Source organism: Cupressus sempervirens, chromosome 2 (assembly GCF_028749045.1).
Source record: "Cupressus sempervirens isolate cs-2001-9-10 chromosome 2, ASM2874904v1, whole genome shotgun sequence".
Classification (NCBI taxonomy): Eukaryota; Viridiplantae; Streptophyta; class Pinopsida; order Cupressales; family Cupressaceae; genus Cupressus; species Cupressus sempervirens.
In genome coordinates, this window is record NC_143119.1 from 402,302,355 (window position 1) to 402,330,198 (window position 27,844).

The following is a 27,844-nucleotide window of genomic DNA, read 5'->3' on the forward strand; positions in this document are numbered from 1 at the left end:
TCTATTGTGATTACTCTAGATATTGTTTCAGACAATTACAGTTAATATTTATTATGATAAGCATTCATAATTTTGTGATCTGACTTATAACTGTTTATTGTATGAAGATCAGATAAAGTGATTAGATTTCCTATGCTGAAATTCAAATGGTATTTTACTTCTCCCTTGCTAAAGAGGGAGTGTTAATGTTTTAGCATCAGTAGAAGCAATTCTGTTTATCTGATATACTAATTTGTGTTATGTTTAACAAATGAAGTTGTTACTGCCGATTATTAAATCCAATGCATATATATATATATATATATATATATATATATATATATATATATATATATATATATGTATATGTATGTGTATGTATATAAATATATATATATATATATACATACACATATATACATACACATACATATATATATATATACATACACATACATATATATATATATATACATACACACACACACACACACACACACATATATATATACATACACATACATACATACATATATATATATATATATATATATATACACACACACACATACACACACACACACACACACATATATATATATACAAACACACACACACACACACACACACACACACATATATATATACGTACACATATATATATAGATATATATGTGCTTTGGATAATATACATTTGCATTATATTTATCGGCACATAACAGTATACATATCGAGAACAAATTTTATACTGTCACATTATAATATCGGGCCCCTTGATATATTATTCACGAGTGGTTAAATTGCGTTACGTTTTGTCTTGGTTATACGTAACTATAATCATGCCCACGAACAGGCATGACTCTACGTGGCCTATGACTCTTCGGGAGTCATGACTCTCCACTTTAATATATTAAGGATGATGCAAATCGCTATTGAAACAACATCTATACATGGCATTTTGTATTAGCGCTCTGCACTCAATTTATCACTAGCAACTCTCCATTATATATAATTTGCATGTTATTAGAAGTCATATTAAATCATCAACGATACAGAAAGGAAGTCGACCTTGCTCTCACAGGTACCAGAAATCTGCAATAATCAAAATACAGGCTGCTCATAGTTATACAAGTAAGAGTTACATTGTCCCTATGTTAATTGTTTTATCTATCAGAGATCCAATTAAAATTAACAAAGCGCTCTTGACCATGTAATTTCCTCCAAGGTTAAGCTCACTTAGCTTGCTATCCCATATGCAAAACCTTTAGCAAGTGGTGTGCCTTATGAACCATTCATTATAGAGCCCCTTTAGCACATCAATTGATAAGTGGGAGATGTTTTTCACAAGAAGTCATATTTTGATATTGCTATATGGATTCAACTATGCAGTTGTTTATTTGAACTCACTGACCCATGTTTCATGAGTAGTGGTTCACAAGAACCCATCTTTCATGTTTCATGAATAGTAGTTCACTGAAAACCATCTTTCATGAGAATGAGTTTGACTCGAAAAACATTTGAATCTTGAAAGCATTATCACAATTTGACTTCCTGTAGAAAATATCTCCTACATATCAATTGATGAACTACAGGGGCTCTAAAATGAGTGGTTCATAAGGCGCAACACTTGCTAAAGGATTCCTTGGAGGCTCCATGGTTAGCGTGCTTAAGTTGTAGTACTAGGATGGGTGACCTCCTAGGAAGGCCCATTGTTTCACCTCTATGAGCATCACCTTGATGTAATGATTGTGAAGTGTTCAATTCATTCTCATGAGAAATGGGTTGAACCACTACAATGAAACATGGGTCAATAAGGTTGACTAGAAAACTACACAATTGAATCTTGACAGAAATATCACTCTTCTTATAGGGTATGTAATCGTCATGCCCGTTGACATACCTATGGTAATGGATAAAAGATGACAAAAGAAATCTTCCAAAAAGCATATTGAAAGATCCTAGCCTTCAAGCAAGGGATGAAGATGTTAACAATAGTCCCTTTTAATTGTGATGATAATAATTATGCTCGATCTCTATGAAAATAACCTAGATGCAATGAGTGCTAAGTGTTCAATTCATTCTCATGAGAAATGGGTTCTTATGAACCACCACTGATGAAACATGGGTCAATGAGTTTGACAAAAAAACTATACGATTGAATTTTGATAGTAATATCACAATTTTACATGTTTTGGAAAATATCTCCTACATATCTATAATTGTCGTGCTAAACCATCTCAAATGTAGGCTGCCCTCTAAGGAAATCATCTTATAGGTTATCTAATCATCATGCTTGTTGATGAACCTATGGGAATGGACAAAAGAAATCTTCCAAAAAGCATATTGGAAGATCCTAGCCTCAAAAGCAAGGCAAGAAGATGCCAACTGTGATGAGTCTTTATATATAGTGTTCATAATGATTAAAAAAACCTCAATTTTTGTAAAGGGTATCCCTTCTCCAAATCAAATTTAAGACCATAGATCATTGCTTTAATTTCAATTGCATAATTATTAGATTTTTTTTTATAGAGAAAAAATAAACAGATATTTAATGCCACATGTGATTTTGAAATATAACTTCATTATTTGCCATTCTTATGTCACCATGAGAGGACCCATCAAGTTTGAGCCTAACTTCATTTACTGTTGTTTTGTTTTCTTCTTTTTAATGTGGTCTGATAGGACAGGTGTTCCTAATATTTGCATTCACTCTTCCCTTTATTGGAACGTATTAACAATTCTATCAATGCGCTTATACTCAGATATCGATTCTCTCTAGAACCGCCCGCCCCTCCCCCCCCCGATGTTGGTGTAGATACGTTTTGGTTCTTCGATGCCTTTGGATTCTCCCCAGATGTGCCCGGGAAGCACTGCCCGAGACTGTGGACGCTTGCGAAGGCGCTTTTTGGGGCATCTTGTTGGTCCATGGGTTCCCCTAAACTATAAGGCTTTGATTATGAGGGCTTCGTCTTATAAGTTGATGTTACCCATGTAAATAGTTTTATTTCTGGCCAAGACATGACACAAATTCTTCTCTTAGGTTTGAAGATACTTCTCTAAGGATGTATATGTGATGGCGGTATTATGATAATAGATAAGCTTATATTATTAGTTAATGATTATCTGTTTGTAATCTTTTGCAAATATTAGAATGTTTCTAATATTTAGTGAGTTGTAGTTATCTATTAGCTTTCGTTAGCTTTCTTTTAGCTAGAATAGGATATTTCTATTCTTTATGCTCATTTTCTAAGGAAACATCGCTTTATTCTTTTGTATATATAGACCTCTCAATCTATGTTAATAACAAGCAAGTATTTTACCAAGTACTTCATAATAGGCGGCAAAGAATTCAATTGTTTTGTAAAGGCTATATATGATTTTATGCATTTTATTTTCGTTGTCCTCTCTGGCTTCACAAAATTGGGGCAACCCTACACAATTTTCTTATAGATTTGTAGGTGCATCCACTTAGTTTTAATGCATCATTAAAGTATCATAAAGACAATTCGTTATCCTCGAATTGTACTCTGTGTTGCTCTATCTTGCATTTCTTTTAAAGGTTTCCGTTGAGTTGAATCCCAAATTGTTTGTTATTAAGAGTTTTTCTTCTCTTACTACAAACAATCGATTTTTGGCAAATCTCTGTGTCATTTGTTTGTTTTTTTTGTGTTGTAAATAATTTTTAAGTTGGTTTTTGCCTTAGGTGAATAGCTCTTGGAATTCCACTTGTTTCAAGCTAACTTAGGTCGAAATCAAAGTTGTCTAGCTCAAGTTATAAAGGTTAAAGTGGGGTTTTTCAAGACAACTACATATCTTTATTTAAAAACCTCATAAAAATGGGCTTTTTATTGGTAAAAGCATCATATAAAATTATAATTTATATTTAAAGTGGATCTTGTTGTCCATTTTCAAATTTCAACTCATTTTGAGTTGATTTGACTATAGTTTTTTATGTTTTATGAAAATAGCCTTTTTAAAGACTATTTTTCATGTTACTTCATTAAAAACTATAGTTAGATATTTAATTTAGTTACATAAGACATTATTAATGTGTTAAGCGGGGTTTTTATTATTCATTGCATATATCAACATGCAAATCACTATGTGAAAACCCACTTCCAATAAAATATAAGTCCCAACATTAATTTAAATGGACTTTTCCAATGTAATAACACATTTTAATGTGTTAAGGAGGTTTTTAATATGTATTTGCATATTTAAAACTTATTAAATCAATGTAAGTGGCAAATTCTAACCCATTTACAAATGTTATTGCATGTATGAGTTTATTGTAATAGATTAGTGCATTTAAATGGAATTTTTCTAACCCATTGCATATACATCTTTAGAACTACCACTTAATAGACTTTTTAATTCAAATTGCATGTTTATCTAACATGTAAATGCATGTCTAATGTGAGTTTCCACTTAACAAAGACATAAGTGGTGATTTTGGACCCAATTGCATGTGTATAAAAAACCCACTTCTACCTAGCCTAAGTCAAAGTGGCGATTTTTGGATCAATTGCATGTATTTCTAACATGTAAATGATTTTTAAAAATGCATTTTTAATGACTTAAAAGTCCACTAAGGCAAAAAGGCGATTTTTGGATCAATTGCATGTATTTTTAACATGTAAATGAACTCCAAAAGCGCGTTATGGGCAAAGTCATTAACCAAAAGGCAAAGTGGCAATTTTTATCCAAATGCATGTGTAATTTATACATGAGTTTGCTCTTTGAAAACACATTTTCCTCCATTCAATCCATAGTGGTGATTTTATGAGTCAAAGCATGCTCAAAACATGTGTTTGCCTTCTAAAAACACATTTACAAATAACAAAGGCTCTTTCAAGGCTAAGTGGAGATTTTCGGAGGAGAAGCATATCATATTAAAATGTGTTTTCCATCTTAAGAAACACGTTTTAATTTCCAGCATTGTTTTGAGAGGGTTTTTGGCACTATTTTCATGTGTTAATGCTATCTAAAGCTGTGTCCATGTATTAGCAACACATTGGCAAGTGTTTTCCTTCAAAAATGTCACATTTTTATCAAAATTCAAAGCATTTTTAAGTGTTTTTTAGAAATGGCAGATTTGGGAGTGAAAGCATGTTCTTCAACACATGCATTTGGCCAAAAACAGCCCATCTAGGGCACATTTTCTATCAAAAACATCACATTTCTTGGTGATTCTTGGTTTCTAATCATTCTAAGAAGGAATTTAGGGTATGTATTTTATTTCCAACTTGTTTTTCATCATTTTCACCCTAAGAAATTTGCCTTGGACATTGTTTTGCCAAGCCATTGCACATGGTATTGCTAAGTCAAAGTTTGTTGCAAATTTTGGACATTTTATCTCTCTAGTTATCTAAACTTGTCCAAATTCAAACCTTGATTATCTTTAAGGTTTGAATTTCAAAATTTTAACCAGCATTGTGATGATAAACAAATCTTAATCCTAAATCTCTTGGACTTATTTTCAGATTTGTCAAAGATTTGAAAAAGACTTGTTCTTTTGTCGTTGGTGACAAGAGGTATGTTTTTCCCTTATTTTTCTTAAGGCATTTTGTTCTTGTTGAAAGTCTTATTGCAAATCTTTCAATTTTCATTTTCAGATTTGCTTAGTTTTTGTATATATGTTGCTCATTTTTCTTCTGTCTACTTCTCTAAGTTGCATGTGCTAAGTTTGATTTACTTGCATATGCTGTCGGGGTAAACTCCTGTTCTAAGGAAAGACAACTTCTTCATTTCCCCTCATGAGAATGCAAGCATAATTCCCACCAATATGCATTCCATGAACCTCCATATGGCTTCCCTATGGTTGAAAAAGGATTTCCCACATGCTTGCCAGATAAATAGCATGACGTGCATCTATTAAAGCATGCTATGCTTCCATTTCACTATACTTTACTCCTCATTTGCACATTACAAAGCTTATTGTTCGCATGTGCAATGCACCCAGAAAAACCCATTTTTGGCTTTCCTAGTCATATTTGAGCCATTATAAGCTTGACCCATTTGTTCATTTGTTCTTTGCATCCATTCCATCCATTCTCCTTGTCCATACCTTGCCAAAATCCATGTTTTTGCACAATAAAGCTTGATATGGACCGCTCATATGATGATGTTCTTACACTATGGGATTTTCTAGTAACAGTTACACAAGCACAACCTTTTGCAATGTTAAAAACGATTGCACCAGCAAAAAGAAAAGACAAAAAGATGAAGTACCAGTACAAATCAGTACCAAAACTCCATCCTGCCATCTCAAGTAACTTACACTAAAGAGGTTCATGATACTAATATATCACATATGGCAATTGAAGATTTCCTCAAAAGAGTTAATGGTGAAACCACCGAGAATATGACTTGGATCAAGAGAACTTATATACACTTGTTATCTACTTTTCCCTTGGCGACTCATGAACCTGAGTTAATTCTTGCATGCGCCAGACACTTTCATGTGACTTCCAAAACTATCAGAGATCAAGATGGTAACACGATGATTAGTTTTAATCCAAAGACTATTGACTGCAACTTTCACGTACCTCATACTCCAATGGTAACCAACATTACCAAACAAAAAGCATTGGAAAGAAGAAACAGTGACATGGCTGAATGCTACAAATATGTTAACGTCAATGGGTTGATCACTAAGTGGTTGAATCATGTTAGATGACCAAAGGGCATGCATCACTATAATTTTAAAGAGAATAATGATCTTATTACGTTGCTTAGCCTTGTAGCTGGACTCATATTCAAATGTTTTCGAACCTTGGATGTACAAGTACATTCACCTCACCATAAGGACAAAAAAAAATGTGTTTTGGGCAGAATTAATAAGTGGTTCAATCTGTGAACAATTGGTGAGTATGAAGGAAATCAGAGTATTCAATATGAATTCTTACATGGTGTCTATTGTTGCTGCCATGGGTTCTTTTTCAGGTCTATCAACCAAAGGAGACAGATCATTGGTGCATGTTTGGGAGTATTATAATCAATTGCCTTTCAAGCAAAGTCGAATACATTATCGCAGATTACAAGATGCCTTCTTTGGGCATTACATGTGCTTGTTTGACAAAGAACTCCCAAACATGTGTGTTTCTGATGAGTCATGGAATCAAGTCAATAAGTATGATTGCATGTTCTTGCAGTTTCCTAACTTCACATATCTACAAGTTGGTGTTTCAAAGGAGAGCCTTACACTCTACCTAGATACCCTACAGATAAGATTATACTCATGGAGCTAGCCAAACAACTCATGGAGGTACAAGCCTATCTGTCTAACTTGCATAGGCCAGGAGTAGGAATCTCTTCAAGAAATCCTCTGAAGATAGGCAGATATTCTATAAACATTTTACCAAAAGCCAAGAACATGAAGTTTGAGCTTCAAAGATTCACTCTAAGAAAGTTCATGGCAAGGAGCTGTTTTGATTGGAGAGGACTAAATGCTAAGATGAGAAAGCAGTTTGTACATGTATACCACCTTGAAGATTTTTGGATCAATGTGCGTACCGAGGTGGACATTCGGCACTTGGATTATAGTCAGTTGACATTGAAGCAAATAGTAGACTTCAACCTTGCATCAATCTCTAATAGGGTTGAAGATGATGATCATATTCTAGATCCTGACTATATTTGGCATTGGATAGAAAAGTTGCCTATCCTTCCTCCTACATGGTCAAGTAAGGAGAACACCTCTATTTGGGATGGTTTTCAGCCTATCCTTGCTAATACCAATATTTGGTTGAGGAAGAGAAGTCTCAAATGCATCAAAATCAAACTCAGAAAAGATTTTGATTTTGCTGGTCCGAATGGTATGATGGAAAAGATAAAGGTTAAAGGAAATGATGGAACTTCATCTTCAGCAGTTGAACCTCCTGCTCAATGTTTACCAAAGCTCACAATCAAAGGACAAAAGACCACTAGTAAGATACTCGAAGTAAAAGAATTTTGAATCTTGAGCAATCCAGATTGATTCCAGTGATGATGATACAAATCGAGCAAAGGAACTCACAGTCTCAGTTCCACCATCCACAGAGGTTCACACAACTACAATTCTTCTGGACTCGGCACTTGCATCAGATGAATCCCCTGATTCACTTTTGAGCACAGCAGTGGATGCATTTTCCACTGAACATCCACTTCTTGAAGATACTCTAATGGTGACTCCAGCGCAGCCCATGTCATCAGTAGCACCTGCACTAGAAACAGAAGGTGATCAATATAACTATGAGAAAGTGTTTGATGCATATTCTATGGTAGTCCCCTTTGCTTCAACTCAATCCATGGCATTGATTAATGTAACCTCAGCTCAGTTCAAGCACTTCATGACTGAGGTTACACATAGTAGTCCTGCACCTATGGCCATTCAGACTAAGACTCCTACCATAGTCACTACTGTTATTCAAAATAATCCAATACGAACCATGCTGACTACTACCACAGCTGGCACATCTTCTTTCAGCCTTCCTCCATGGCTAAACACTATCATGCAAAAGAGGAAGGAATAAATCCCACTAAAAGAATTTAACAGGCAAGTTGCCTAACCAAAGACAACAAAAAACAAGAAAGCTAAAACAGTCTCTCGAGTTGTAGTTGATGAGCACAACATCAAGTATGCAAAAGTTGTTGAACCTCTTGTTGAAAAACCAACAAAAGAAATATAGGTTGCTGATTACAAGTTCCCTAGAATCGATCTTGGGAGAAAACTCATTTGAGTTGTTGACAAGATGCTCAAGATGCACTTGACTCATTAGCCTACAAAAATGACAAAGTTATGGGAAAAGAAAAATAGGCTGAAGAGAGAGAATGTGCATCTTCTGAAAACAATTGAAAAGATAAAGAAATCTTCATGTGTTGAACCTATTCCTTTCAAGTGCACAGAGAGAATAAAGAGAAAGGCACAAACTGTAGATAACTGGGCCGTCACTATTGAATCATAGGGTGTTCAATTCATTCAAGATCTTTACAGGATGCTGAAAAAAGGTAAGGAAATTGTTGCCAAATTAAGAGATATTCAAGAATCACTTGATTGTCAATTACAATCGCTGGATGGAGACATTGGTGCCTGGAACAACATGATGGAGTTTGATTTGGATGCCTTATGCGAATATGAAGTCATCTCGTCTATTGAAATGTATCATGACTACATGCACCTAATGACTAACCAAGAACAAGTCTTGCCACAGCTCGTAAAAGATGCAAAGGCAGCAATGATCAAGATTAATAATCAAGCAAACACAACCAACAAATGTTACAAAACGTCGTCATGTGGAGTTATCACTGAAAACAATGAACTCAAGAAAGAAGATATCCTTACAAGGCTCACTCAAGCAATTCACTTAGAGCTTGAAGCGGATGATTTCAATATCAGTGTGATGAATATATTTGCAAGCTAGAAGTGTTCATTAGACAATCTACAAAGAAAAAAGGAAGTTTCTAGCAAAAAGAAATTTTGCAAGCAGCAAGTATTTACCGAAAGATCATAATGGTTGCCGAATACACCGGCGAGCTTGATGCTGAAGTTGTGAGTGACTCACTACAAAAAATTGCAAAATTAGTTACGACTATGTGAACATTTCAAAATTTCCACATGCTTTAGAGTAGGATGACAAAGATTACAAGTAAAAAGAAATTATATTCTAAATACAAGCTAACATGTCAAATTAATTAGTTAGGAGTTTGTTAGAGAATAAGTCAAGTTAGTTGAAGATTTCCTCTTTTCCCTCCACCTTTCTCTCTTCTATTTTCCTATATAAAGGACAAAGCTCATTGTAAATAATCATCTTTTGCTTTACCAAAAAGGCTATGCTTGTAACTTGAAAACTTTGTATTTCTTGTCGCAAATTTCTAAAGTGAATAGAGAAGTCAGTTTTTCCAAACTTTGTGTTGTGTGTCTTGGAATTGATCGTTGTTTTCTTTTGTTGCATTGATCAATTCATCTTTGTTCCTTTTCTCTTTGTGAAGCATTTGAGCATTTGATTGTGTTCTTGAAGACTTTGAGCTTTAGGAAACAAGATTGTTTTACAGTTTTACTTTCATAGTGGCTGCAAATACTAGAAGTTGAAGACTTTGTGTTTTAATTCTTAGTATATCATTTCAATTGGATAGTTGATAAGAGACTTTGTGGCTTATTAATCGCCTTTACATTCAAAGAGGATTAATCGTAAGAAACTGTGGTTCTTATTCTCAATCGCATAAGTTAAGTTGTAAATTGCTGTCATAAAGTTGTTCTTACGTCAAGTTCTAAGCCATCGGTATTATCGTAGCAATAGATACCTTTTGTTAATTCACAAATAGTTGTTAATTAGAGGAAAATTGTTCCTGAAAAAAGAGGAAATGATTCAAAGAATCACTCATTTGTCAATTCCAGTTAGGTTTTTGTTGTAGCCACCTGTGGCAAGAAGGGAGCCTCCCCTATTGCTGAGAGGAGAGATTTATCTCACTACACCGTTGCCTAAAGTTCACATTTTGTAAGTTGTGGTTATAGTTGTTAAGTTTGTAATTGCAGTCAGATAGATTTGATCATGAGATACATTGTTGATGGTAAATCATCGTTCGCTAAATATTCTTATATATATATATGGTTATTTATATTATCAAAATATTAACTAATGATGATTAACCAGAGACATGTCTTCTCTCATATTTACGAGTCTTCAACTCTGCATTTGGAACATATCAATTACAATGGAAATGTTAGTACATTTGCAGAAAACGATCTTAGTTCTTTAACATGGTACCAGAGCCAAACTACGAATGTAAGAAAGCAATTAAAATACAATGGTAGCAATTCCATGGAGTACAATTACACAAAGGCACCTGTAATAGTATATGAAGTAATGAACAAAGTATCAAGAAATCAATTTAATTCATATGTCATCAGCGATACAGTATTATATTTGGAGGCATTATATTTTTTTAGCAGTAACCCAATCAGTGTTCCAATGAAGAACAATAACTTTTCGTTGTAATGGGGTAATGAAAAGGAAAGGTGTATTCTATATGTGTTGTGGAGAACAGAGGCTATTGACAATTGCCTTGAAGTTCAGAATGATAGTCTATTGACCATAGTTCATTGATAAATATTATGACAGTGTGAATGAAGGCATTCAATCTGGTTGAGCCCACGGGAGACTGGCTTTTGAAGGTGGGGTTTAGATTATATCGTGCATGGATCACAATGCGATTATGATGATTGCTTGGATTAAAGCTACATTGCAGAACACCATTTTTTCCTTTAGCGGCATAAACATTATGGCTTGAGCATAAATATACGGACAAAGGATATCACTGTGTCTGGCCATGCTGACGATAGCACAGAGATTATGGAGATTGGGTTCGAGACACTCAAGAGTCAGTAAATAGCATCGAACTTGATTAATAAAGTGAAAGATATGCTACTGCGCGTGGACAAACAAGGGATTATCAACCATTGGCGTGGACAGGCAACGAAATAAGGAGGAATATATAAAGGTGTGTTGTCATTTGTCAAGGAAGGACTCACCAAATGCAGGCACATCAAACAAGATGTTGAGACCATGAAAATATGTGGATCCCCCAGGTCAAAAATATTTGAGTCAAACTCACCAGATAAGCAGCAGTCAGATATCTTACGTGGAGGTTAAGAGGAAAGTGAATCAGGTCGAAACTTGCATAAGTAACAGGTTTGAATGAGATTATTAAAGGTTCACCGTTATCTGCTCTTTAGAACCGAAGATAACACTTTACGATGCCATTGATGGTGGAGTCACATCACCGTTATAAACTAATCAACATAGCCAGAGTAAAAGCAGAAATCGCTGATCACCAAAGAAGAGAAGGTAGAATCAATATGAATTATCGCCAAGAGGAAATAATGGGGAATATATGAGTGCACATATATACAGCCAACAGAAAGTAAGGAAGTAAGAAAGAGAAGATACATCTGAGTATTCAAATGGTAAAGGGAAATTGAATGGTGACAAGAGCTATCAATCAAGGAAAATACAAAAGGAAATTAGTGATCATCGAATGAGAAGCTAGTAATCCATTCAACAACTGTTATATTACATTCAACATGAACACCAAATACAGTCAGCAACAGAGAGATAAGAAGACGTGTTGATCAACAATAAAACATAGGGACTCACCATAGGGAATTCATGAGAGATAAGATAAAAGAACAATTAAGAATATATTCTTTTCATGGGTGACATAGCATCTGAATTGGTTAAGATTTTCGAAATATGGATTATTGCATAGAACTAGCGATTAAATTCTCAGACTTATCTTAACATGGAAAGGTACAAATTATTCAGAAGTGTTAATTATGAGAAATAAAGCTATTGAGTTTTGTTTGAAATCTTTTCAAGCATCTGTGTGTGCGCGTTACTGTCCTCGGTTATGATAGGTCAATCTTCAGAGCATAAATTTTGTTGCAGCATCTATCCTGAAGATTGTCAGGAGAATTCAGAATAGATACAATAATATCATTCTTAGGATTTTGAAACCCCTCTGATAGACGTGTTCTCATTTCTGTGTGTTATCTAAAATGTTTGAGCTTCAAGAGCATTCTGTATCGACCTTTGCTAGAGGGCATTGATACTCTTTTGGATTAATATCACCAACACCTTTCAACATCTGATGTCTAATACAGCCAACTACATTGCATAGTTATCTATTGACTGCGAGAGTATATTAAGGCTACCAATTTAATAGATGAAGGCCTGATAAGGAGAGAATAAAAACAGTGGCACTGGTACGACGGAGAAAAAGTATTGTAGGCTATGTCAACACTTGCACTTCTATGAAAAGCAAACCATATCATGATATCAGTAAAACAGCCAGAGTCGATACTTGACTGTTTTAATTTGGTTATAACATAGGCATTTGGAATGCCTACTAAGTCAAGGACAATATCATATTATTGAACATTTGCATTCTTACCAACAACAAGCCCCCGCCAAGTGAAAGACAATGCATACATTCTTACCGGTAACATGTCATATATCTTATTGGCATCAACAAGAACGTGACATGGAGTGGTCAAACATGTATTAAGGGGGTCAACCAAGTGCCTTTGGCAGAATGCAGAAAGCACCAAATAATAGTCGGATCATTATAGAAACCCCAGAAGGAAAGGGATGGCAAATAATATATACAAGCATAGGAAGTCAAGCATAGACAAGAACATTAATAAGTATAATCTCAATAAACAAAGAAGATAGTATAATCTCAACAAACAAAGATCACATCCACTTATTATATTTGAGGGTCCACATTCTATTAGAGAGTCTTGCAGATTATTCAAAGATACAAATTTAATCGTGCAAAGCTGAATTAATCAAGAGGTGATCCAAGTCATTCTTGTAGCCACATGGAAATCTGGGTAGTCTTTGTGACTAATTTTGTGTACATGGATATCTACAATTGAAGCAATCCTTGATGATATTGAATAGTTGATTCACTACATATCATCAAGGCAAGAGTAATTGAAGGAGTAATCATGTTCATTCAATAGTAAATTATGACTGTATTTTGGAGTGATCTACTGGCATTAACAAAATAACTAAGAAGTTTTTCATACTTGAAAATGATGCACAATTGTTTGATGATATAACAGTGGGAACTTCACATTTTGGGGGGGAAATGATAAAAAATGTTCCATTCCCACTTAAACCATCTTTAAAGGGAAAATGTTTCATTCACATGCAGATAAGTATTACTTATCTTTAAGTATGACATGTATCTACTCACTGTATTCTCTCTTAATTGTGTTTCCAAATGTACCATAAGAGTTACCTACCTTGATCTTTTTCCTTTGTATGGGGATGTTCTTGCAGGATAATAAGGTTGGTATTTATGCATGCTACCAAATATTGTGCAGACTCAATCTTATGACAATACCTCCAAAGAAGTTGTGATCTAGAATTCGTTAGTCATCTCATGATCAGGCTGGATAGAGTGAGGCACTTGAAGTGAATATCCTTGATGATTGAGATTATGAGCATCCATGACTATGCAATAAACTCTAGACAAGGGGCTCTTCCATTAAGAGGGAGTCTAACACTTTTTCGAAGGCAGTGTAGGAGCTCAGAAGATTGATATTCAGAGAGAGTCTAAAAATACATGTGTGACTGCATAATTTTGATGGGCCTGTCACTATGTACATCATGAGGAAATAATGACTTACAACCAAAAAGTCGGAAGATCGATATCAGATTCAAAGGGAGTTCGACAAGCATCCTTAGGCAAAGAGAGCTCTAAGAGAATAACTAGAGGACTTGACTTCCCAGGATTGTTGTTCAGAGGAGAAATTTGAAGTGTGACCTTTTCTGTATAAGGGAAAAGTTCGAAGTGAAATTCCTTGTAATGCATTCTTCTCTATGAGAGAGAATTGAGGTTAAAGCCCTTTTACCACCCTCTGACTTGGTTCATGGTGGTTACTATTTCACATATGATATGTAATGAAAGGTGACGATCTTTCATTGACATATATAAACAAAAGATAACCATTGTAAGGTGACGATCTTATAAAGGGTAGATTTGTTATCATGACAGACTTCATTAAGTTGTTGTCCCAAAGTGCTAGAAGTCATGATAATGAATGTATCATGATTAGACTTCATTTGTTGTCCCCGAGTGCCAAAGATCATGATACTTGTCATGATAGAGACCATGACATTGTGATTTCTTGTTATTTGACAGACTACATTAAGTTGTTGTCCCAGAGCGTCGAAAATCAGATAACTCATATTCTACTAGGATATAACATATTCTTTTAGTAGGCATCCAATGCACATACCAAAAGAATATAAATATGATGAATATCATATGATTGATATTTCTTGTTGAATCATACTTTGGATTATATTGAAAGATAACATCTAAGTTGATGGATATATGTTGATATCCTTAAATATACTATTCTAGGAATATCATACTGAGATGATATCTATTCATATACTCAAGAGCATAATGTGTTCTATAACAATCCTCCCTAACTAAGAGGGACTAGGACTGTTAAGTTTGTAGTCATAGTCAGATTGATTCAATCATGAGATACATTGTTGATGGTAAATCATCGTTAGATAAATATTCTTATATATATGTGTGTGTGTGTATAATAATATATATATTATTCATATGGTTATTTATATTATTAATATATTAACTAATGATGATTAACCATAGAGATATGTCTCATCATGAGACATATCTCCTCTCATATTTACAAGTCTTCAAATCTGCATTTGGAACATATCAATTACAATGGAAATGTTAGTACATTTGCTGAAAACGATCTTAGTTCTTTAACACTAGTGACTTACAAAACATTTAGCCACCAGTTTTATCTATTTCTTGGCAACAATCTTTGACCATGTTGCGGAATTTGGAGTTGTTGATTTAAATATTTCTATTGTCTAGTCAAAAGCAAGTCCTGGGGCCAAATTAAGAAAGTCACAAGTTGACTATATACCTAGGCAATCAAGTTTACCCAAATGAACCATGTTATCATTGTTGGAGATGCAAGAAGGCATCCCAAACATCTGATTAATATTATATTTTCTATCTGATTTATGCATGTAAGGTGTAGTTTTCAAATGTTATTTCTGATTCTTTTGAGCTATCGCACCATTTCAAATTGTGGAGCCTTCAAATCTGAGGTGAGGAATCGTCTTTTGCTGCCAACCAATTATTTGTGAAAAGATGTGGCTGAAGTCATTGTCCCTCCAAGTGTATTAATGCCCAGGATTATTGGGCTTTTAAGGCCTGGCTTAGGTATCTAAGGTACTTGAATTTTTTGATTCCAAGCCCACAATCAAATGATTTATTTGTGTATATTTCTTGCATTTTTTTGTATGTCTATATATAGATATTTATTAAAAATATATATAGACGCATCCAAACACATCCAAAATCCCAAAACAAAAAATCATGCATCCAAGCAACTTAGTATTTATACCATAACTATAATGATACTGATCCATATATAAAAAAGCTTCTTAAATTAAAGTTACTGTAGCATTTTTTTACTTACAAACACTTTGATTTTTTTACTTACAAAACTTAAGCACAAACAAATTTGAACCATTCTTGATCATGATTTATTCGACTATTGTCATCTAGGTGCTCTACTTGAGAATTTCTATTGTTTCAAAATGGTCTCTGTGTGCTTCATCTTGGCCCCTATTACATTGAAATTCATTCTGCTATTAAATGTTTCTCCTCTCTATCTTTGATTCATAAATTCCACCCCTAGTTCTGTGTTGATTATGTTACATCCCAATTTTTGACCTAATTTGAAATATAGCCGTTGAGATTCACATGAAGTCAGTTGACAATTAAATTGGTTATAATCTTGTGAAATGATAAAATGGTTAGTCGTTATAATTTCATGTGAAGATAACATGCTAGTTGATATCACAAATTCATGAAATTGAAAAGGCAGCTAGCCATTATGATTATTTATAACTTGTTATGATTTAATTTCGGAGAATTTCCTTGTAGGAAACACGTTAAAGGGGTGGAAGCATTGTCAGAAAAGAATTAGGCACAGAAGCATCACCATCATTAGGCAAATTAGTTGAGGACCTAGCGACTTGAAACAAGATACATCTGTGGAACCCACATGAGCTATTTAAATAAATAATTTGATAAACACAAAGTAATTGAGTTAAAATATAAATCATATATCAAAGGATTTTAATTGATCTTTTATCATAATATTATAATAAATATTCATATACATGAATATAAAAATAAAAAGGAAATGGCACCATAACTTAATATAATGATGACACCCCATTGATATAATTACATTAATGCATGCAAGTATATATTATAATAATAATTTTTGAGATATAATAACATTCGAATTATAATAATATTCGAACTATAATCTTCCAACTCTATTCTTTCCATTTTAATATTCTTTGCTTTTAATCGATTAACTCTTGGCATGATAAATTGACAATAATTAAATTATAATCTTTCCAACTCTTTCTTCCAACCTTTTATTTATCTTTTCCTCTTTTTGTTTTAATCGTATTTAACACATGGAATTCGAATTGGCTTATAATCTTTTTAACCCGTTAAACACTTGGCATTTTAAATTGGCAAATAATCTTTTAACCAATAGAAGCCGAGGAGCCACGGCTCGCCTTTAAGAGAAGCCAAGACGGCATCTCCTTGCCATTGTTTGCTACGTTCCCATTTCAAACCGAGCATAATCATTCTCAGCCAAAACATTCTTTCTAGCTGCCCAACCAAAATTACCTTGTTCTCCCTTACTCTGCTGGCGTCTAAAATCTGCAATCAAGTCTCAACTAGCGGGTGAACAAATAGCCAAACAGGAGTTCCGGCCAAGGATGGGAGGAGCCACATCCAGACAAAACTTCAAGCCCAATCTCAGGTCACAAATATATACAATTGTATTTCATAAATTCCTTCTTTTTTTGAGTATATGTCCGACTGCAATTGGCTACACATTGCTAAGGCTGAAAGTAATACACTATATGCATTCATAATTCATAGTTTCTTCCTTTTTTGAGTAGAATGTTCGACTGCAATCGGCTACACATTGTTAAAGACTAAGATTAATGCTCAATACCTTGCTGCTGGTCCTTGTATTTCATAGAGTTTCATAGAAGAACTTCATAGTAATATCTTTGTGATTGAACATCATTTATGAAATCGAATGGTAGCTGTAGCAACTAAAATGATTATATGAACCAACATCAATAACCATACTATCATAATCTTCGAAACAAACACTCATAGATTCTCTAACACCTAGGATTCACCGGCAAAGATGCCATGAAATGGTGAAGAGATGTAATTAAAATAGAATGATCATAATCTTTCGAGCACCTAGGATTCACTGGCAAAGAAGACATGAAATAGTGAAAAGGTGGAATGATTTTGCAAGAACGTAGGAGAGAAATCAAATGTGACTAAATTAAATTAATTAAACAATAAATTATGCAATCTTTAAGAATATCCTTTTCAAATCACAAATTGTGATAAGCTAGAACATATATGTTATTCATGAATTTGTTGGGAATCAACAAACAAAGCCGAATGCTCTAAGATTCGAACACCTAGGATTCACCGGCTGTATAGCTATGGAAAAGGTGATGAGGTGAGAGAAAGGTATCTGCAATAACATGATATAGTGTCAGTTATGATATAATAGTGTTTATCATTTTTTTTAAAGGAAACATTTAATAGCTCATGCACGATCCTGTTATTGTAATCTCCTGCTGTCAAGTCGAAGGGTGTGGTTAGATACCAAGATGTTCAGTGGATGACAAGATGATCCCTATCTATTAGGGCCTTTCTCGTTAGAGATTGTGCGGGGATAAAGTTATGGTCCGAGGTTGGGTGGTTAAGCCCCTAACAATGTTTCACCTCTTCCCAAGTTGTCGGATGTACAACAGACAAAGATAAGTTATACATTCAATTGGTTACCGAAACAAGTATTTTACTTTTACAATGTATATGCAAGACTAAGGTGAGATTAATTGAGTTCTATCATTATTCCAGTTACTTTACACATTAGTTGTGAGAGATAGATTTATCAAATGGATTGTTATCTCGGTCTTTTATTTATATGAATATTGATTATGAGCATATCTTGTAATCTTAAGTTATTGCCACAGTTAAGAAATTGAAAGGAAAGGAATGATATAGTGGTATTTGAACCCCTAATTGAATTCCGTGGTATCTAAAGCCCTAATTGATACAATGGTATCTGATGCCCTAAATGATCCAGTGGTAATTGAAGCCCTATGTGATACAATGGTATCTGAAGCCTTAAATGATTCAATGGTAATCGATGCCCTAATTGATACGGTGGTTTGTGATGCCCTAATTTTATATAGTGGTATTTAATAGTAATCGTCATCTAATTTTAATATAGCGGTATTGAATGGTAGTCGTTATATGACTTTGTTATAGTGGTATTTGTGGACTAATCTGAGTGATTGCAGAAGCCTTCTTACAATGATTTATCGATTCAAATTTCACAGTATGTGGATTTTAATTTCTATGGTAAATTCATTGATAGTGTTTTAAGTTCTTAGTTAAGAAATTTTGTCTAATTGTTTTTAACGGTAAATCTCATTCACACGAACATGACTCATATGACTGTCTTCCTATGAAATTGAAGTAATAACTATATTTATATAAGTATCTTAGTTGTTAATTTAAGACCCGGGAAAAGTGGTTGTTATAGATTACACTAGGAAACCAAAAAATCTGTTGGACACGTGTTGTATAGTTTACATGTGCTACAGCCTATTATGCCAACTAGAGCTTAGGGTCGTGCCCCAACTAACAAAAAAGAGGGATTGTGTGTGTTTGGGCCATAATAGGTGTATTTTGGGCCCATAGTTTATAACTTTATATATCAAAAATTTGGGCAGAATTTTAGAAGTTCACAAAATTTTATACACAAAAGTGCTTGTATTTTCTACACATTTCCATTTAACAAGACACTGTGTGATATAGGATTTCCATATCCTATACAAGAGGAACCTCCTAAAACAACTCCCTTCATGAAAAACAATTATGGTATCATATAATCACAGAAAGAAAGAAAAATTCTAAATAAACTTAAACAAACTAACAAACCATAACCAAGACATCCCCCCGCCCCTCCCCTCCTCTCCTCCCATAAGTGGACCAACAATACTTGATGAACTAATTGAGAAGTTCATCAAGTACCCCAAAAGGAATGAGTCGTAGAATATATATCTACTCAAGATAAACAATAGTGAAACTCATCTCACAGTGCTTCTTCAATAGGATTGAGTCTTGACCTTACTAGGCTTTTATTCAATGATTAGAACTAACACATCTATCTGAGGTCGACAAATTTAGATAGGTGCAAACGCAACTATCCAACACCAAAGTTATGAACAAGGACACCCCTCTACTCACAACAATTATGATTGCAAACAAACTCATACAATCATAATCACCCAAAACATTTGACTGGAGACAAACACATCAAATCATTACCATGTAAAACTCTAACTAGTCACATAAAGTACTAATAACTAACACAGGATTGAGCTATCTTTTGGCATCCTGAAAATTCATCCTTTTGAAATGTTTTAAATGCAGCTAATCTAGTGCTGGATGTTTCAATATTGGCACCTCGAACTACAAAACCTTAAACCAACGAGATCCCAGCAGTAACTTAGTCTTTAACTCCTCTCAAATAACGAACATCCTAGAATTGGATATTTATGTCCATTTATAATTTTAAGAATTTTCCATGCCATTTTCTTCAAGCACGAGATGTTAAAGGTGATATGCACGCGTGATACTGCTAGCAATGAAAGACTAAATGCTTCTTGTCCCACTTTTGCAAGAATTTTTTAAGGCATATTATATCTGAGAAAGATTTTTTCTTATAAGGTTTAATCTGAAGAAAACCCAATCTCCAAATTAATATTTGCCCTAACTGCTGTCAATTTGAATCTCTTTTTTTTAAGTGTTCGAGCTTAAAATCAATCAAAAGTGGGTCATGATTGTGATGGTATTTAAATTGTAAAAACTCCAATCAATGTGATCGTCTACATTTTATTAATTTGGTAAATAATCTTGCTGTCTTGCCAAAGCGAAAATTCCCTCAAGAAATCTATTAACAAACTCTCTTTGTGCATTTGTTTCAGGGTGGAAGCCAATGTTCAGCACTAAGAGTGCACCGGTAACTTTGCAGAAGCTTTCCACATTTTATACAGTATTAGTGTTAACTCAAGCCATCGCTCAGAGAAAATTATTACTGGTTTGGAAGGCTTGCTAATAATCTGAATAACAGATTGGGCATATGAAGAATTGGTAGTTTGAAAAGACTAGTCCAAGACATGCTATCTGCTACAAAACCTTCTGGTCAGATATGCCTATAGTAACCTGTAACCTGTCACCTGAAAATAATCAAGGTCGTTGACAGCTTGGCCAGATTTGTCTTGCCCATTGCACAGACTTGTTGTGGTGGCTGGTCAAGCTCGGTAAAGTGAACCAAAGGGTGAGAGCAGTGCTGAGGAGTTTATGAAGAATAAACATAAAGTGCTGTATAGATATTACAACAGGAAACCACTTAAACCTTTGGCTATGGGAGACAATCAAAAAGTCTAAACTCATAATCAGAGTTAAAATCAATTAAGCAAGTCATCCCCTAACATTCATATTGTTTCAATTCTCATTCTCAGTGATGATTTTGCTCCTGAAAACATTATTTTTTTAAAATTTGTACATCAAAACATTATCTTTCTTTAAATTACAACTAACTCAACATTCTTCCAATGAATTCCCATTGGAATTTTGATCCTTACTATCCCATTGTGAAACAAGAACCAATGCAAATGATAAATAGGGTTACAATTTGTATCACCAAATTGTCTAAACCACTCCAAGGAAACCTCATTGCCAACAAATGATTTTAACAAGTTGTGTTTCTCTGAATTCAGCATGCTTTATATATATAGATAGATAGATATATATATATATTATTGCTTACTATAAGTATCAAGGCAAAACACAGTTTGTAAAGTGTCCAAGTTCCATAATCACTATCAAGAATGAGTTATTTATTGGTATGTTCAACGAGTTGATTCCTGGTTAAGTCAGCTCACTCTTATTAGTTATAGAGACGGATTGTGTGTGTTTCATGAGTATAAGCACATGAGTATAAGCCTTATGAATAATATCCCTTGAGTTGGACACCATGGTAAACTTATATAAGTAATTACTATGTGATCATAGAAAGAATAATAGAATATAAAGTTCTAAAGATATATCAAAGCCATGATAATCAAGATATTGCATGTGATGCTTTTCTCCAAAAGGAATTATAATGTTAGTTAATTCAATGTAAAATTTTAGATGAGAGTGACATCTACTCATTCATACATATGTACTGTGGTCGCATGTGGCAAATTGTGCTGAGTAGATGTATTCCTATATAGAGCCCTTTTGTTGCTGTAAACTTAAGGTAGTTTTTCCGGTACATGAAATCATTATGACAACAAGATTAATGTAGTATTTGCATTCTTTTAATTAAAAAGAAATGAGAAAGGCGATTTTCGTTGTATTTATGGACTCAAATTCTGCCATTCAATTCCCCTCAAAGAAGAATTTGATAATCAATTTCATATCAATATCTCAGTGAACTCACACATTTTTGTGCATTACCTTTTTCTGGTTTGGAAAAAAGATTTTTAATCCATTCTTTTCTAATGCCACACTTGCTTGATCATGCGGTGTAACTGATTTGTTAGCATCAACAGAATCAGTTGCCATTTCTGTAGCATCTGTAGCCCATTCACGATGCAACCGAGCTAAATAATGTTCTTTGGCTTTCTCCACTCTCAGGCGCCCACCTTTCCATGCGCATCCATTATACTGCACTTCCATCCAAATAGTTACAAATAAATCATTGTTCTTAACATTGACAACGTTACTAAAAACAAATAACAGCAACAAAATGACAACGCAGCAGCTGAAGCAATCATGCGAACAGGAATAATCTAAATAGAGAAGCAAGAATATACACCTAATCTCCATTATTCGTTATATAAATATCTAAGAAACAAGAGGCACATTTCACATTTTCCAAGCCCACAACCTATCTGCAATAAGAAAGGGTCATTGAAAACAGGTCAGGCTGTTTCTTGGCTGTTGCGAAACATTATTGTAACTGGAATCACAAGGCTGTACTTTGCAGCCAGTTAAAGGATATTTCGCAATGCTGCAACTCCACTGTGACCAGCAGAAGCTCGACCATTGTGCCTCACTGAGGCATGCACAGCCACTTAAAATAAGACAAACATAAAACGAAAACAGCTTACTTACTAATGAATATTGTATAGAAACTTAATGGATCAATCCAAAGATATATTAATGTGTTAATGTAGGGCAATGGTGTTAAATTTGGAGTCCAAAAATCAAGGATGATAAACAGCAATAAGAAAGAGATAAAACTGAAACAATGAACACCAAAAATATCCTGGGAAAACCCTTTTAGAATAAAGAGAAAACCCAGCCACAAAACCAAAAATCACTTTACTGATAATAAAATTCAAATGTACAATGCCTATCGCTTGATGTGATATATAATCTTAAGAGGAGACTCTTCACATTCCAACAGAAGGGTCTTTGCAGTTTCCCAAAATGTGACTCTTTAGTACAATTATAATTACAATTTTTCAAATTTCCATGCCTCAACGCATGACAAATGACACGTCATTACATGTAATACTATAATTTTATCATGTGTCCTTTTCAGCTGAAGGCAACAGTAATGGTAATAACGTCCCTATTTTCAGAGATAAAGATCTCTATTGCAGCTACAATCTTCAACACTCCCTCTTAGCCAAAGAGAGATCTTTTGCTGAACAATCACACAAGACTGAAACCAAAAATGTCAATGATAAAATTATTACGAAGTAATTGGTAAATATTTGCTTGTTATTAATAGAGACCGATAAGTCTATATATACAAAAGAATAAAGCGATGCTTCCTTAGGAAACAATCCTAAAGAATAGAAATATTCTATTCTAGCTAAAAGAAAGCTAAAGAAAGCTAATAGATAACTACAGCTGACTAAATATTAAAAACATTCTAATATCTACAATAGATTACAAACAAATAACCATTAACTAATAATAGAAGCTTATTTATTATCATAATACTCTCCCTTAATGATTAATCTATCCACAACAACAAGTTGTCCTCTGAATTTGACAAACTTATCAGGACCAAGAGGCTTGATGAGAATGTTTGCAGTCTAATCTGTGGTAGGAACATACTATAACTCTATTGTCTCATTTTCAACCAGTTGTCGTATGTAGTGACAGTGAACATCCACATGCTTGGTTCATTCATGGAACACTAGATTTTGTGCTAACTTGATAATGCCTTCGTTATCAACAAAGTGGTCAGTCCTACTGATGACATCTGCATATCCCCAAGCATCTAACGAAGCCAAACATCTTCACAACCTGCCTTGACTGTCCCTCTGTATTCGGCCTCTATAGAGGAGAGAGAAACTGTCTGGTGCTTCTTACTAGTCTATGTGACGGCACCAGATCCTAAACTGAACACATATCCAGAAGTTGACTTTTTATTGTCAACAAAGCCTGCCCAATTTGAATCTATGAACCCACTGAGTCTAGGCTTAGAACTTCGAGAGTAACGAAGTCCATAATCTGAAGTGCCCTTCACATAACAAAGCACACGCTTTGCTTTCATCCAATGATCAGCCTTGGGAGTTGTCATAAAGCGTGAGATATAGCTGACTGCGAAGCTAATATTAAGCCTAGTAGCAGAGAGGTAGATGAGGCTGCCTACTAGTTTCATGTATGTATTATCATCAACGAGAGGAAAATCAGATTTGGCTAATAACTTGAGACCTCTCTCCATGGGTGTAGATGCAGGCTTGCAATCTTGCATACAAAATTTGTCTAACAGAGCCCTGACATATTAGGACTGAGAGATGAATATACCAGAAGACTATTGCCAAACCTCAACACCTAGGCAGTAATGCATGAGCCCAAGGTCAGTCATATCAAAACACTGGCATAGATTTTGTTTGATTGCCTGAATCAAAGATGTCGAACTACCAGTAATGATCAAATCATCCATATAAATAACCAAAAGGATGATGTCATTGTCGTGATGTCCCTTTCCCAAGGTATTCTCTAAAAACAATCCTTCTCTTGTTCGTTACTGACAATGTCAATTCGTTGGGTCTACTATGGAAGTCATATGGTATACTAGGAAGTAGTGCGGCTAGGATGAGATGTCATACGGTTGCCAAGTGAGGGTGTGCAATCAAGGAAGGGGTCAAGTGAGGGTGTGCAATCAAGGAAGGGGTCGTACGATACAGGCCGTATAGTAAGGATGGATGGCAGTAGATGCCGTATGGTGGACAGTTTTGGCCATATGGTATGGAGAAATGCAAGTTGTATGATGTGGAAGGGGTGTGAAGAGGGATAACTAGTCGGATGTACGAATGAGGAAGGACCATACAAATGGAAAAAGAGAGTCTTACAAATGGGTTATGTCGATGTATGGAAGATGCGTTGCATGTTGCAGATAGCGAATGGAGTACAGATGGAAGGTGGGTTCAGTCATGCAAACAAAACCTTACAGATCCGAATTCATCAAATAAAGCCAAACAAGAGATTGAACATGAATAATCCTTTAATTAATATTTGCCACAATATAGTGCTTCGATTTGCCAGATCCAAGCGAAGTATTACAGGCAACGGAATAGGGTAAGGGTTGAATCCCACCGAAACCAGAATTAGCCAAGTAGGGAAGATCTTTCACTTTCGAAATGGCAAACAACAAAGAACTCCAACAGGAATTCACAGTACAAAAAAAATGATCAAAATCACATACCTACGACTACTTACAAGTTGTGCTTAAATACCCATCAGGAAAAACCTTTCTGAGGGTGTACAGAGATAGCCGATGGCAACACTTACCAACGGAAACTAAAACAAAAATGGGTTCGAGATATACTAAATCAATCGGCCCATTAACAAAAGTTTGATTAATAATTTATTTTATGACAAGGATATTACAGTCCTCCTGTCCCAAATTTTGCTTGTCCTCAAGCAAATGCAATGGCAGATGCTATAGAATGTGCCCGCCTTCCCATGTTGTGTCGTCCAACGACAAGTGTCTCCAGCGTACCAAATATTCCTTTACTGTGTGATTCCGCAAAGTCTTCTCACATATTTCGATGATCTCGATCGGTTCCAATATGAGCTTCCCTTCTTCATTGAGCGGCAAAAGATCTGCAGCTACCGTGATGTTCCATCCCATAGCTTTCTTAAGGCAGGAGACGTGAAAAACATTATGAATATGGCTCACCTCAGGAAGTTCTAGCTCATGGACAGCTTCACCGATGCGGCGAACTACACAATAAGGGCCATAAAATCGTGGCTTCAATTTTTCTTTCCCCTTTACCTTCAATGAGGACTGTCGGTATGGCTAAAGTCTGAGATAGACCAAGTCACCTACTTCGAAACTTCTCTCGATTCAATGTCTGTCGGCGTACATCTTTTGTTGATTCTACGCCCATTGTAAGTTTTCCTTTAAGCATCTCAGGATGTCTTGTCCCTCCTGAAGCCAATCCCTCGCCCTTGGTGCGCGACTGTCACCCAATACCGTGTCAATGAATGAAAAGGGTTCATACCCGTATAGTTCTTTGAAGTGTGTCATTCCGATGGACATGTGGCAGGTGGTATTGTAACCGTATTCCCCGAGGTGCATCCATTTGACCCACGCCCGTTGTTGTCTCGAAACGTAATTCCAAAGGTAGCCTTCTAACCACTTGTTCACAATCTCTGTTTGTCCATATGCCTGAGGGTGGTAGCTAGTACTTGGCGACAATTTTGTTCCTACCAATCAAAACAGTTCCGTCCAGAAGATACTAATAAATTGTCCATCCCAATCACTAATAATGTTTCAAGGTAACTCGTGTAGACGAAAGACTTCTCTGAAAAATAGATCAGCTACTTGTGCAGCCTAAAAATTTGAGGGGATGGCAAAGAAATGTGCATACTTCGTCAGTTTGTCAATACTTCGTCAGTCTATCAACTACCACGAAGATACAGTTCTTCCCATTCACCTTAGGGAGTCTAGTAATGAAGTCCATCGAGATACTTTCCCACTTTTGTTTTGGTATAGGCAAAGGTTGTAGTAACCCAGCGGGTAGAGTATGCTCAGTTTTGTTTTGCTAGCAGACTGCACACTCTTACATACTGCAATAGGTCTCCTTTAAGACCTTTCCATGAAAACCTCTCCTTGAGTTGTCTGTAAGTTTTGAGGAAGCCTGGGTTCCCAGCCAAGGGTGAGTTGTGTACCTCCAAGATTTTCTCCTTCAGTTTGGATTCAGGCACTAAGTATATCCGATTGTTATAGTCAATGATGTCATTCACCACTTTGTACCGATCATCCTAAGTGTTGCCATCCATTAGCTCACAGGCAAATGTGCTTTTGGAATATTCCACCAACAAATGTGCTTTCCAATCAGCTGAGATCTGAGTCGATAAGCAGATAGCAAGTTTCTTGGACAAAGCATTTGCAACCACATTGTTCTTCCCCTTTACATATTCAATGTCAAAATTAAAAGCCTAAACCTTGCTTACCCATTTTTGTTGCCTTTCATTCAAGTCTCGTTGCTCCAAAAATTATCTTAAACTATTATGATCAGTACGGACAACAAATTTTGCACCCACCGGATACTGTCAAAACTTGGTTAGTACATGAACGATGGCCAGCAACTCTGTCATAAATGGAATATAGACGCTCTGCTTGTGTAAGTTTCCAACTCTCGTAGGCTATGGGGTGTCGATCTTGCATCAATACCGCGCCAACGCCTTCTCCAGATGCGTCAGACTACAATATGAATGGTCGAGTGAAGTAAGATAAGACGAGTACTGGACAAGTGCTCATTGCTTCTCTCAACTTATCAAAAATGCTTTGTGCCTTTTCATTCCACTGGAAGGAACCCTTTTTTGTCAGATCTATTAAAGGTGATTTGAGCTAAGAGAATCCTTTTACAAACCTCTAAAAATAAATGCATAGTCCAAAAAATCCTCGCAACTTAGAAAGTAATTTTTTTATTTTTTTTTGGTAGGGGGGCAATCAAGGATAGCCCGAATCTTCTCTTGATGAACCTATACTCCATATTTACTAACAACCTGCCCCAGGTACAATATTTCTGTCATACTGAATTCACACTTGGATCGCTTGGCAAACAAAGACTAATCCTTCATGATCCTTAGGACTTCATCCAGATGCTTCAGGTGCTCTTCCCATGTCTTGCTATAAATAAAAATATCATTAAAGAAT

General features: G+C 35.1%; 1 protein-coding gene across 2 annotated transcripts in view; it reads right to left on the bottom strand.

The window, feature by feature from the left end:
• The window catches only part of ROS3 (RNA-binding (RRM/RBD/RNP motifs) family protein), a 91,355-nt gene that overhangs the window by 36,947 nt on the left and 26,564 nt on the right, over window positions 1–27,844 (bottom strand). Inside the window, exon 2 of one of the 2 annotated variants that reach the window (XM_089813905.1) lies at window positions 22,168–22,377. The exons of the other annotated variant lie outside the window; for it this stretch is intronic. Coding sequence (XP_089670031.1) covers window positions 22,168–22,377 — 210 coding nt within the window. The remainder of the gene's footprint in view (window positions 1–22,167; window positions 22,378–27,844) is intronic. 2 annotated transcript variants of the gene reach the window in all.